The 15,000-nt window shown below is 40.7% G+C and overlaps 1 protein-coding gene across 2 annotated transcripts in view; it reads right to left on the bottom strand.

Moving 5' to 3' along the window:
• The window catches only part of LOC307078052 (cadherin-2-like), a gene marked incomplete at its 3' end in the record, with an annotated part of 65,251 nt that overhangs the window by 47,982 nt on the left and 2,269 nt on the right, over window positions 1-15,000 (bottom strand). For both annotated transcript variants that reach the window (XM_079739636.1, XM_079739637.1), the window contains exon 2: window positions 14,559-14,700. In XM_079739636.1, the coding sequence (XP_079595762.1) occupies window positions 14,559-14,700 (142 nt within the window). The remainder of the gene's footprint in view (window positions 1-14,558; window positions 14,701-15,000) is intronic.

Raw genomic sequence — 15,000 nt, 5'->3', positions numbered from 1 at the left:
TGACAATTGCAGTGTAGTGCAGTAATGCACTTCTTGGCCTCGCGCTTGAAATCAGACCAATGTTCGGCTCAGAACTAACGGTTACGCTTCTCCGGTTACTTCTGCCATTCAACTTGTTTCATTTAGTTGGTCAAGCCAGAACGTAGACTTCCAAATAATACGTGTTTTTTTCTGTAAATTTGATCCAACCATTATATTAAGTACACCGGTTAGGAAAAATTGCGCTTCTTCTTCTTCAATTGGTTCTTAAATTCTTCTGCCATTCCTCCTCAACACTCAACAAAATGCTAACCCTCTATATGCATACCAGGCAATTGGGAGGTGTTAGAAGCCATTTATGCTAAATTGTGGGCATGGTCAGAAAACTCCTGCACCAAACACAATTTCAGGCAGATTGAGATTGAGATTGAGAGGAAACAACCAAGACGTACGTAGTCAAGAATACATATGCTTTTTCCTGGTTCGCGTCTAAACAGATTTGTACACCGAGTTGAAGTAATGTATCCCCTGGTATGTGTGATGAATTAATGTGTACAAAGACATCACATTTATTTATTAATCAGGTCGTCTTTAATGTGAACAAGAACGAGCCCGGCAAAATGCAATTAAAAAGTGTTTTCTTTTGCCTTAAAACCGTGCTTTAAGGATAACGAGATTGATATGTAGTGCCCCATTTCAAGGAAAAAAAACCATAGCACGATGGGGCGAAACACCAAACTAAATAAGGCAAAGCCAGCTGAATGAGAATGTGACAGCCCGCCTGTGTGTCTGTAGGATTCTATTAGCACATCTCTTTGTTCCTCTGCCTGGCGGCTTATTCACGACGGAAAGAAGGGACTCGTCAGGAAGCCATCAGTAGGTCTCAATAAATTCCTGTCTCCTCCATCTCTCTCTTCCTTCATCTCTCTCTCTCTCTCTGTCTGTCTGTCATTCTACCTCTTTTATTTTTCTCACTATTTCTCTCCCCTAGTTGATTTAACATCCCATGGTTTGACTCACGTGCTCTCTCTGTCGTTGTCCCTGTGTACCAGTTAGAATCTGTTTTATTTTTTGAGTTTCTCACAGTGCAAATGATGATGATATAAACGCACAATAATACAGATTGAAACTGACAATGCAGACGGTGTAGACATGCAGACAGACAGTGTTTAAACAGAGAAAGCAACATTCAAATAAAACAGATCTAAATTATTTGGTTAGAGGATGTTACTACTCACCAACTTGAGCTTTAATTATCTACATCTGACGTTTTTCTTTTTACATCTGTTGGAAGTTGTTTCCAGAGGTGGGAAGCGTCTACTGAAAAGGTGGTCTAACTGAATGTATGCTTACTTACTGGAACAAGGCAGTCCAGTCTTGTGGATTAATAAATACTGATAGTGGACGAGGAGACAAGCCATGAATGATCTTACACATAAGCCCTGCATCTGCATATTCAAATTGATGTTCCTCGCTTAAAATAGGATATTTATGTGGTGGCTCTTAGGCTTTTGTTCAGGCACCTTGAGGGCCTGTTTGTAGGTGGACTCGATGGGCTTCAATGTGGTTTGGCCTGTGATCAAAGCTGTATTCAACTAGTCAGGCAAACAGCACTCTCCTGAGATCAAGATTTGTAGTTTGGTGACTTCAGTCAATCGTAAAACATTGAAAGTGTTTTTCTTCCAATTGAGGTGCAAGTATGTATCACTGAGCAACTTTGTAACTTGGAGCATCACTTTGGTTAGAAGGTGAGCAGCCCGGTCTTTGTTCCCAGTGAGCATGTATTTTACACCCCAGTTTTGTTTATAATATATCAACAAAACAGGAGGAGTCCAAGGATTACTCCCTGTGGCACAACCCCATCATGGCTGAGGCAGGATGAAGTCTCACTCTGAAATCTGTATGATTTCATTGAACTCAATGCGTCAGGGGAGAAATTGAACTTGGAAAGTTATGCGATAAGCACCTCATGGTTGACAGTATCAGAGGCTTTCATTAGGTCTAACCAGACAGCCCCAACAACACCCATTGTTTCACGTTCTCCTGAAGAAAAACTGTTGGCAGTTTCGGTTGAATGGTGATATGGGGTGTGTGTTTAGTTGATGACTGGTTTAAGCAGCCTCACCTGGCCCGAGGCAGGTTAATTGGACTGTGGGGCTGATTGAGGCTTCACATCTGTGGTGCATCAATTCCTCAGGGCTCAGAAGTTCAAACCGGCATCCCCTAACACACTCAGAGAGAGAGCTCGGACACGTAGGATTGAACACTTACTCTGCACGTAACCGGGCTTCCAACTCTTTAATAAACCATGTTTCGACAACTCCTCGTCAGGAGAATGCGAGTTGCGCCGTTTGAAAAGACAGATGGAGGCAGCCCTCAATCTGATATAGCTTAGTGAAGACGGGCTCTGTCCTTTCAGCACCTAATAGTGTAGCAAATGGCAATTCGTGGATGAGGGGGATTATGATAAAGTGCATTATTTAAGACCCTTTGGAGATGTTAGTATTTGCAGTTGTTTCCCTGTTCAATAACTAAAAGTAGGCTATGACTTCCTCGGGGTGAAATGGTATTCAAAACAAAACTTTGCGATACATCTGCAGACCATCATGTTATCCAAAGCAGAGTTATGCTGCACTGCAGGTAGACATTGGCTTTAGCGATGACTGCTATTGAGATTAATAATCAATACAAATAACAGATGGCGATAATTATAAGTCACTTAATGTAATGAGACGACTCTGTGTTGAGGAACATAAATAGGCTCAGATATAGTGTCCTTGGTGACTGTCACTTTTACAAAGATGGGAATTGTTTCATATGTAAACAATACCATTCAGCTCTATGATTATTCTTGTATTATTTATTATAATAATCACGTGGCGTAGTCAAGGTGTACTCAATATGCAAGATGACGTTTTGTGGGAGCATAAATATTCACATTATCCCATTCGATGTCCCATTCCCTACTCTCCATCTCTTGCTCTCTCTCAGAAAAGGAAGGATAACGTGTTTTCCATTGTGATGATGGGCACCATTATCCCTAGTATATAATTTGGATATTCAAACAAACTGTAACCTTACCTTCTCCCTACGGTTTTGTAAATATGCGAAGACATAAAAAAAAAATGCATTGTAGTTTTATTTAAAAAAAACAGGCATTTGAATACTGAATTGTAAAGAAGCCGAATATTTGAATATTGAAGCCTAGCATTAATGATATACATAAATAATGTATATATTAATAAATAATGCTTGAATAAATTATATTATATTATGCATTTATCTGACGACAGAATATTTAGAGCACATTCATTTTTCATAAGGTCCATTAATTTGATCATAATCAATTATAATCTTAAAATCTAAATTAATGCAGTTGAGTGATGTATAACTTTTCTTATTTCTTTAATGTAATATATTAATTTATTTAAAGGTACTGCAGATATAAGAGAGTTAAAGATATCAGAAGATTAGCATAATATATATTGAAAAATTACACACAGCAATTGCATTGCCTATTTAGAAATTGAATATCATTTAATTTTCAATTTAACTAACTCTAGCTCTGACTTTGCTTGGACCAGGGCTATTAATTGCCTTTGTTACCTTTGCATGTTTTGGTCTTCAGTGTTTGACGGGGACGTGTGAAGGCGAAGAAGGGTGAGGCTTCACCCGCTATCATTCAACTGCTATCCTTTCTGACAAACATAGAAAAAAAATATTTTTCAATCAATCCACTCCACCCAGAAAATACCAATATGTCGCCAATACACCTCTCCAGAGGGAGGGCTGACCCTCACACACCCACGTGTGCACAAACATACAGACGCACAAACACACACGCACTCGCACACACACACACACACACACACACACACACAGATGCTGACCTGGTCGTACATCGGGCAGATGGCTCAGTCGCTTGTGTTTCCAATATGTCAGGCCTAATGCCGAGAATTAGCATGTGAAGACAGCCAATGGCGGATGATGGATGTGTTGCTCAAGTAGCACTCGGCGAGACACAGTGGATAAATCACAGTCAAGAAGGACCACATTTACAGACTCAAAATGGCCGCAACCTGGTTACACATATCCCCTGTCTTTGCAATGCTTTAATGTTTTAGTGTTATTTTGCGATGCCCTCTAATCAATATCAACAGTACAATAAAACGATACCTTGAGCACAAAACACAGGTTGTACAGTAAATGTTATTAGTTGATACAATAAGCCTTGGCAATTTGCTCAAATCAACCATCAGAAAGCGTACACTTTTATGAAGTAAAGGTGAGCTTTACTAGATTATTTGCATTACCAAACATTCTTTAATATAAGGAAGGATTGACACAGAAAATACTACGGATGGGATGAGGAGTCCAAGTGTGGGACAGAAAGAACAAAGAGAGGAGACACAATTGACCATGAGGTGTTTGTGTTTGTGTGTGTGTTTGTGTGTTGAGGAAAACACATGTGATCTGGGATCAGAAAGCCAATGAGCCCCACTGAACATCAGCACCTTTTCGTAAGTGTTGACTTGAGCTGGTTGGGCTGAACCTGAGACAAGTGGCACCGCCAATTATCACCTTCTGCAGACGTGTGTGTGTGGCACACACACACACACACACATGGCACACACAAACACTCATACAGGCATACACTCAAACACACACGTGCACACTGTATCTGTCTAGCAGGTCCTCTTCACAAGGTTCCTTAGTGTTAATGAACGCATCTTCTCACATCATGTCAGACGCATTCCAGAAAGATCCGAGAACATACCTTCTGGTGTTCACCACAGAAATAGTCACATTACAGACACCGTATTTGAGCTCTCACCATGCAGTAATCACAGTTATCTATGGGCGATGTACTGATGGTTTATTCTAAATGAGTCTGCCTAGAGTTGTTGCTCATCTCCCACTACACTCAACCTTAACCTAAACACCACCTCTAATCCATTCAAAACCACATAGCTGAACCTAACGATCTCTAAAAGATCATACACGCCATGCAACTCGTGAGCTCCTCTAGATGTTGCTACGAGAATGGGCTTCCCTTTGTGTTTTGCCTACCAGCGATGTCTTAGCCTCTTGCTTTATGTTGGCCAATTATATTTTGAGATATAGTTAGGCTTTTCTTGGCTTTAATGAGGAACTATGGATCTTTTAATTACGCTCTATAAATGTACAAATGTAAATTAAAGTTTTACGTGATAACGAAGCCATTTTGACATGGTTGGGGATATGCGGATGGTTAGAATTTGAGTATGCAACTGTGTGTGGATGTCAATAATCTCAAAAGACTTTAAGATGAGTGGAGCAAATTTTCTGGTTGAAACACTAATGAGGTAGAAGATTAAACAAACAATATGGATAGAGGAAAGGCAGACGCAAGACAAACACAAAGAGCACCAATAGCATAAATGCTAGCCATAGCATAAATGCTACCACAAAGCAATGCGAAGACTGGCAGGCAAGTGTGTTTGCAAGCACTAGGTGTGTGCATTTTGTTTTAAACGAATTACAACATTTAGGATGCCGGCAAACCATAAAGCGCTGCATTATGAGGGAAAGTGCTTGACATGATGACATTTTGTGTTGTTACTCTGAAAAGCATGTCTTTGAGGCATCAGCCGTCAGCTCATATTGCATATTGGATATGGCATGGATCCTAAAAATAGATTGTGACGGTGTTCCAAAAGAAATCAGATATTAGCTGGCGATTCAGAACGAAGCGTAAAGGGTTGCTATGCAGCCCTGGTGACTGAGCCAGCCTCACAATGAAACACAACAGGACACCCACAAATGATCATCTTTCTAATGTGCACATTTTCATGCTAACAAAAGAACGTGCATTGGAGGGAAATGTGAAGGAGTGTCGAGGGTACTTAGGGGTACTTGGCAGTAGTCTTGCAGAACTGCAATGGAAGGATAATTGTGAAAGAGTGAAGAATGAAGAATGAATCGTGACAAGCTCAACTAATTTTATTACCCCTGTATAATGTACAAAACACACACACACACACACACACACACACACACACACACACACATACACACACACACTCAGTTGTTGCCTTGGTAAATCATATTAGGAGCATGCACACTGGCAGAACGGCTGAAGCCTGTTTCACTGGGCTGTCCATCACACGGACAATGATGTAGCTTGTCTCTTCCTCTGACTACTCATCCTCCTCTCTTTCTGTTATCACTTTCTTATTACTCAGCGAGTAACCATCCAGAACATGACTTGTTGTTTGGTTGGAGGCATTCACTTGTGACAGCAACTTAACCTCCCCAGTAATCAATGAACGAATGCACGGCCGTACGATTAGATTAACCATAAAGAGGGGCACTTAGTTTCTGCAATTTCTAGGCTATATGTTTAGCAACAGATATTAAAGTGCTATCTAGTAGTTTGGGTAGAAAATATGCAAATAGAGAGACACTGGCCACAAACACGGCGCGATGTTTCTCATAGCAAGGCTAAAAGAAGGCCAGAAATGGTATTGCTTATCCAGTCTAACGAAACGCAATTTCTGTTCCTTTGCTTACGAGCTGTGTACGACAGGTTACAGCCCAGGATGACCACAGGACAACAACAACAACAACAAACACAAAAGAATTTCAAAAAGAATTTCACAAAATCATTGAAAAATATTCACATATATATGGTGTTCCATCTAATGTTGAGTACAAATGGGATCAAGGTTGACATGCAACAGAGTGCAATTCATGTAAGGGATTATCCTTGGGTCAAATTATGTTAAACTAGAGTTTTCACACATGCGTTACAACGCGCGGGCGAACCTCTAGTTGTAATTAAACCCATAGCAATAATGTGGAAACCCCAGTCGATAATGTAACAAATTTCTGAGTGCATAATACAATAACATTTTGCCTATAATGTTACAACGTAACAACGTAACATTATAGGCATTATGCACTAATTCGTAAAATTCGTTCACCGAAAATGACTCTTAAAAGCAGTGCAAACATTTCAATATTTTTAACCATTCAGCAAACAAAAGGCAACAGGCTGATTAGCATTTAGGGGGGCACTCAATGCAGAAGCATCATCAACACGCCCACTGAAGGGGTGTGAGAAATACCGACTTTCTACTCCTCATTCACATACAAGGCAATTTACATTTCCTACGGAGAAAATACTACCTCAGGGGTGGTATTATTCGGGAGATTTTCAGGGTACAAATGTCGGGATATGGTGTTCACACATACGGCCCATCAACAGAATATCAGGACTTACACGTGTGTCTGAAAGCAGCTAGTGTGTGAGCATTTGATTACATTATAAAATTAGTCAATTTATGGTAACAGAGGTAATTGTTCAATGGAAAGTGTAGTATCCTATGCATGCAAATCAATTATTAAATAGCTTTTACTGTTATTCAGGGCTGAAAAGTGCATTGACATTTTAAAATGCAAGGCATATTGGTTAGATGAAAATAATCATCATTGAGATTAAACATTCCAGTGTCCTGGCCAAGACAGGCAGCAATAGCCTACAGTCACACATAGCATACACACAAAACCTAAGAAAAATAAAACAACTAAACAGTCCGCAGGGGGGAGGGGGGATATCAATATCGTGTGCATGCGGTGTGTATGTGCGTGCTTGCCGTGTATGTATGCGTTTGTGCGTACTTTTTGTATGTTGGCCCTTCAAGGGGCCTCAACTTCTTTGAATCTCTGAAATGCTTTATCAACTTTCAGAATGAAAATTGGAGGTATGAATACCTCTTTCGAAATTGATCAACAAATTGCAAAATCCTCACGTTGAATTTGGTAGTATTGGTCTTTATTTGACCTGATCCAATAATCAAACAACATTAGCCTATGGTAGAAAATAGTCTTTTACACAAATTCTCCATGTCGAGTTGTATTTGTGAGAAATAGTTTGAGGCGCTTCATTCGGGTTCATAACCTTGCAGCTTCATCATCCCCTGATAAAAAGGCTAGATTTAATAACAATGACAAGATTAAACTAACAATCAGGTGCACTCCCATCCTATTCAAGACTGGGTTTCCAATGTCCGACACACACACTAGAACGCACACACACTAAAAGGCCTGCTCCATTTCTCTGAGGTGCCTGTGTTTCATCATATCCAGTTTGTTTTGGAAAGCGAACTCTTCTCGCCTGTACCCTGTGGGTGCTGACCGTGTCTAGCACTTCAATCCCACCAAACCCACACACACAAAAACCCACAAAGACATACACACACTGCTCCTGTACACACATCATGTATTGACTTTCAAATCCATAATTCCTACATGACACAACACAGCGTTTCTCATATTTGAGGTCACCATATGTAACAAAAAAAATAGCAACAGAATACCCAAGACAACTATCACCTCAGATGTACTGACAAAACAAGTTTTTTTATCAATGCAAAATTGTCTCAAATTCTAATTGGCTTTGACAGAAGCCCCACTCTCTCATCATTCTTTGGCTAATTCATAAATTTATCCTATTGTGCAGCAGTGCATGAGAGGGATAGGCAAGGAAAGTGTTACTACAAAAATATCTCTTTAAAGAATTTATGGAAAAGAGACACAACATTCAAAAGAGACTGAGATCTCTCGCTGAGACAGACAGCCCACCAATCCCCACCCACCACCCACCCCATCGACCCCGTCCACCCAAACCACCCCATCTACCCCAATCACCCCAACCACCCCTGGCCCTTTTGGTGACTTTTCTGTGGACAGCACAAAAAGAGAGAAAGGAAGACAGTGATGTATGAGGCCATCAAAAAACTGGGGCGATCCCTTGCATGGGGAGGGAGTTAGAGAGTGAGAGAGAGAGTGACAGCATCAGAAAGAGAGAGAGAGAGAGAGAGAGAGAGAGAGAGAGAGAGAGAGAGAGAGAGAGAGAGAGAGAGAGAGAGAGAGTGAAAGAGACAACCATAGAAAGGGTGTAAGGAAGGGAGGGGGAGGAAGGGCTTGGGTGGAGGGAGGGAATCGGGGGAGGGCGTTTGGATAAAGCAGAGATGAATGTGCTCATTGTATGCCCCTGCCAGAGACCGGGAGATCGCTTCTTTATTTTTTCTCCGCAAAGTCTATTTCCACATGCGCGCACACAAGTGTTTCTGGGCTCGTGACCGGCGGCTGACAGTAAATTGGTGAATATATCGCTGACTGCTGCTCAATGCCCCCGGCTAATAAGACAGGAATGCACATGGGAACCGGACAGGAAGGTCGGATGGCCATGAACCCCCCCCACTGTTCCGCTTCCCTCCATTTCTCTGTGCTGTGACCCTGATAACACACAACAGTCATCCTCTCTCAATATGACCTCCTTTATCGCTCAACTGCCTCGATTCCTGCCCCCCGATAAAGGAGAGGAAAAACGTCCCCTTGCTCAGAATACCCCCTTTCATTTTCATCCCCTCATTAATGATTTACCAGGCCCTTATCTGCTCCAATTTAATAATTAACCATGGCCTGGTATATGCACTCATTTTCTACCATGTTCACACACACAGGTCTCTCACAAACCCCCGAACACACGTCTCTCACACACACACACACACACACACACACACACACACACAACCATGGCCTGGTGTACACACACATTTTCTACCTTGTACACACCCCTTCACACAAATGTCTCACACACACCCACACACACTACATTATCCCACACCCTGAGTCCATTCTCCTTGTCGTAGCTGAAATGGCACGGTCAACAAAGTGACACTGGTGTCTGTGGTTCAGCAACATAATAAACACAAATGGTCATCACACATGCAGGCATGTGTGTGGTAAAACACTAGGAAGGACACTCAGAGAGTTCTGTCCTCTCTGGGGCTCTGTCGGTTCTTGTCAGTGCTGCCTCATTACAGTTCACAGAACATGAACACACACACATACAAGGCACCCATGCATGCACGGGAGCACAAACACACACACACACACACGCACACACACACACACACACACACACACACACACACACAAACACACACACACACACACACACACACATAACACGAGACACAGGCTGCTTGTTATTCATTCTCTCTTTCTCTGTCTTTGTGCAAAGTCAATGTAGGTACGGGAAGTCTATGAGCCACAGGAGTCCATGCTATGTTTATCCCATTGCAAAGAAACACAATCACTCTCTGTGGCGCTGTACAGATGGCGGTTTGCCTGATGCAGAAACGACAATAACATTATTGCACTCACATACAAACTCACAGCACTCACATACAAACTCACAGCACGAGTCCCTGTCGTTAACAGACACGGGCCCTTGCAGCGTATGGATAAAGGTCTAGACGAGGATGTACCATTAGACTGTCATTGAATATGTAGGATTTCAATATTTTACTTTTAGACTGAATGAAATATACCGTAAACTTTATTTTTGATCATAAGTCTATTCATCGATCGATGTTCATGACATTACTGTCATCATGGCTAATTGCTGCATACTAATATTTTTTTTTATAATTGTTTGCCGTTATTATTACAAATGTCTTATTAATGTATGCAACATAAAGATGCTTTGGTGTTCCAGAGAGCATGAACATGTGATCAACCCAAACCCACCCAACTGTACTGACAAAAATACTGTTTGCTATTGGAATGCTGACTGTTCTGTTCCACACCTGAATCCCACACAATATCTAAGGCTGTTATGATAAGATAAAAATCACCCAACACATACTTGCTGTCTTCAAATCACCCAACAAATAAATAAATAAATATATTTTCCTTATTCCATTTTCAGGCAAAATAGGAGCCAACAACACCAGATAATCTGCTTTGAGATAGTTGATAAATTCCTGACTTAATACACAAACAGTATTTTTATCGTGTGTGTGTGTGTGTGTGTGCGCGCACGCGCGTGTGTGTGTGTGTGTTTGTGAGTGTGTGTGTGTAGTTATAGCATCCAGTGTCACTGAGGGCAGAAATACATTCCGGCATCCTTTCGGCTCTGTTGTGTCCATTTATCCGATCTGTTAGCTGTCCATCATAATCAATGCAGCTGACTAGACTGAGAAACAGATCTTTAAATCTTGTGCTACGCATCACTTCTATGCAATGTTTATTCATTCATTGCAGAAATATTAAATAGAAGTATATATGTCAAAAGGAAATTTGACTAATTACAGATTGCAGGAGGGAAAAATAACAAATATGTAAAGGAAAGTTCTTATTAATCAAATGCCAAGACCTAGATTTCATATCGATTTTTCCCAGAAAACAGAAAGTGGTTGGCAAACCGAAATACATACAGTGTCGATTCTGTGATCAAAAACAGTATGTTACCTTTACAGTTGGAATTGAGATGTTGTGAACTGGTATCACTCGAGGAAAGACAGGCCCTGTCAGGATGTTGTCTTCCTGCTAGACTGTGATAATCCCGGCGTTGCTCCAAGACTTAAGGCAGAAAAGTGCTGAACCAAAGTAACTTGACTGGTCCTGCTGAGTTTGCCCTCAGGCTGGATGATATATTGTACTGTAAACTAGCATGCCAGTAGTAGATGTTCACAAAACTATAGTCGATATTTGTTTGGCAAAATATTTTTTTTGCCAAAAAAAACATTATACAAATGATCAGCCAAAATATATGGAATTGCAACTACTATAGCAGTAAGACATCATAGTTACGCAAAAAAAATGAAATCGCCCTAGTCCTACTTCTGAAATTTGAGTATGAATTAATAATAAGAAGAATAATATGAATCATAACAAATGAAAAGAAAAAAGTAATATTATGTATTTATAATATAGCACCTTAATACAAAACCTTTTCAAACAGGTTGTCACAAAGTGCTTAACAGACAGAACGGCAAAATGCAAGTCGGTACAACTAGAGGTAAATAACTAATAAAAAAGGAAAACAAAAAAGCATGATGAAAAAGAAACAGTAATTCTGTAAATCTGTAAACGCTGACAGAAGATGAGACCAGACACTACAATTACTCAATAAAGGTCATTTTCCACAGATGAGATTTTAAAAGCTTCTGAAAATTGTTCAACAAAAACTGCAGGCATAATAGACAAAGTGAAATGGTACCAGAGGCGAGTGCTGCTAGCGGTCACCTCTGGATCGCGGGCCGTGGTTCCGCACATTCTGTTGTGGTTTGATTCATTGTACAATTTGATTAAAAAACAAATAATTTTCTTCACTGGCAACCAGACTGAAGAAAAAGGGGGATTTGTAAGATTTTCCTGGACCTAATTGAAAGCCTAACAGCTGTGTTTTGGACCAGCGGAAGGCAAACTAAAACTGATTGGGACAGACATGAAACAGAATTGCATTAAACAAAAAAATCAAAGTCATAAAAAAATGAAGGTGCTAATGAATCCCTAATCTGAGATTTTACAAGATACTACTATCCTTCGCAATGTATCTAGTTGGAAGAAGCAAGATTGTTTACATATTTTTCACGTTTCATTCTTGGTCAAGGATGACGCTTGTGCTCTTTTTATCAGCAGCTATGAGGTCAGTGGATGAATATTGTTTATGATGTTTTCCCAACCAAATACGGGAACCACAGATTTGTTCTTTGTTCAGCTGGAGGTAATTAGCGGCTGTCCAGTTTTGAAGGTCACAGAAACTGTTTTGTTGCCTGGACAAGCTACTGAGGTTATAAGTGATGCATGCAACTGCATGTCATCTGCCGAACAATGGTAGGAGATGCCCCTATAGTAGATAATGATCTGGCCAATAGACAACAAACACAGGATGGGACAGGGGACGGTCCACTGAACTACTTACCCACCATCATGCAGCACATTGGAGTTGTCAGAATACAGATGAGGAAAGAGCTGAGCTAGTTGTAACATTAGGTGCATCTTCACATCCTCCGTTCAAAACAGCCTTTTCTCTTAGGGCATTGCAAGAGTCTCACTTTCAGACTAAAAAGCTGTCTGAAGTTCGGAGATCATTTACGATGAGGTGTAAAACTATGTCTAAATTATTGGCTGATCCAACACAGACTACATCTAGGTTCATGAATCCTCTTTTTGCCTGATAACTTTTCAAGGATGAGTAACTGTGCTTTTTTTTAAGAATGAATGAGTTTAATGCTTAACGTTCAGGCGGTGCCCCTAAGTACTTTTTCTCATCTCCTAAAGAGTTTCTTTCCTGTCTAAGCTGTATCCACCGCAGAGTCTGCGGACGTGCAGTCTGCTAGGAGCTAGATCATTTGCTACAATGCATTTGTTTGACCCATTGATGCGCTGTATGACGCTGTAATGTGACTTTTATGATCACAGCCGTCTGTTTGTGCAGCTCATGTGGAAGAGTGAGAACAATACGTTGTTCCTGTAATGGCCTTGAGGTGGTTCACAACCATTCTAATTCAATTTGAAGAGGTGTGCGTACATTCTCGTAATACAAAGCTAATCGTTTCTTTCTTTGTTCAGTTAGGAACTTAGTGGCTAGTTCATCTTCATATTACGCATTTTCAATGGTCCTGGTTGACAGTTTTATTTCATTAAAATGTCAGTAAGGATTGAATATTAATGAGTTTTAGCCATATACTAGTGTGAGGCAATTCCCACCCTCAATGGGACAAATATGGATTGTTTCTACTGCTGGCTGCAAAAATCTCCAACAATGGTTACGCTCTGTTGACGGCAAATCTTCTACTCTCTCAATCCGGTTGAGTGAAAAGCAATGGGGGACATCACGGACGCTGATCCACACTTTTATATTTTGGTCTATGGTCTATACCTGACCCTTGCATGCAAACTCTGTGGCCTGATATGTGATCAGATCTCTTGTGCTTATCATTTTAAATTCTTCCTAGTAAAATGCTGTTGATTGCAAAAGCAGCGCTGTCTTCCAATCTCAACATGTAGTCAATTTTAAATTAAAGTTTGGTATAAAGATAAAAGTACACCTGCATAACGGTATGTATGTGGGTGTGGTCATACTTTAACATGATATCCATCCTACTTTAGCCTTCCATAAGAACATAATATGTATAAGTACTGTTTCTTTATTTTCTTTCTCTGGATCTCTTTTTCTCTGTATCTCTCTTAATCCCTCCTCACCTCCCACACACACTTCCTCGAGCAACCACAAATTTAATCAAATCATAATCTGTAGACGCCATTATAAGCGCCAGTTCCACTCAAAGAGCAATCAAATATCACGGCGAGGACTTCTTTCCAGACACACAGCCCCCACCCACAGCTAGGGGATAACCACTTTAGCACTGCTGCCCATGTCATACTTATTCTGTGTGAGGAGTTTGCATGGAATTGTGTGTGTCAGTGTGTGTCTCTCTCAATATGTGTGCGTATGTTGTGAATGTGTCTGTTTGTGTGTGTTTGTGTGTCCCTGTGAATGTGAGTTTGTGTATGTGTGTGTGATGCGTGATTATGTCTGTGTTTTTTCGTGTCTATCTCTATGTATGTGTGTGTGTGTGTGTGTGTGTGTGTGTCTGTGTGTGTGTATGTGTGTGTCCGTGTTTGTGTCTGTATACGTGCGTGCACATGCATGCGTTTGTGTGTGAGTGTGTGTGATAGCAATACGATACAAAATAAAAAATATGGAGGAGTTCTAACGGGTGAATTAGATGACTTACCGTTGAGGAGAGGCTGTCCCTTCTGTAGGTCTGCATCCACCATGATACTATATTCCTGGTCCGGGAAGCCCCTGGTGCATGAAATCGAGACCTGTTCTGCCCCTACAGACCCCTGCGCCGCTCCGCCATACACACAAACAACCTGGACAGAATGGGAAAGGGCAAGGATGAGATGTATTGCATCGTGGTAACACTGGAACACCTACCGAATATACATTACAGTAGCTTTTGGGTCCCATAAATACAAGCAGATCCTCTCAAATTATAACAATATCAACCATAGTTTTTTTTAATTGCTGGTTGCCATGTTGTTTGGAAAATCTATGATAATATATACATTTGTGTTGAGGGGAAATATATGGTGAAGCAGGAAGAACAACAATCTGGTTTTCATACACTATCTGCACAGCTCTTATTGGTAAAATGGCGCTATTCTATGGAT

Source organism: Pollachius pollachius (genome assembly GCF_949987615.1).
Source record: "Pollachius pollachius genome assembly, chromosome: 7".
Lineage (NCBI taxonomy): Eukaryota > Metazoa > Chordata > Actinopteri > Gadiformes > Gadidae > Pollachius > Pollachius pollachius.
The sequence above is the reverse complement of the archived record's forward strand: the minus strand, read 5'-3'. Positions and strand labels throughout refer to the sequence as shown.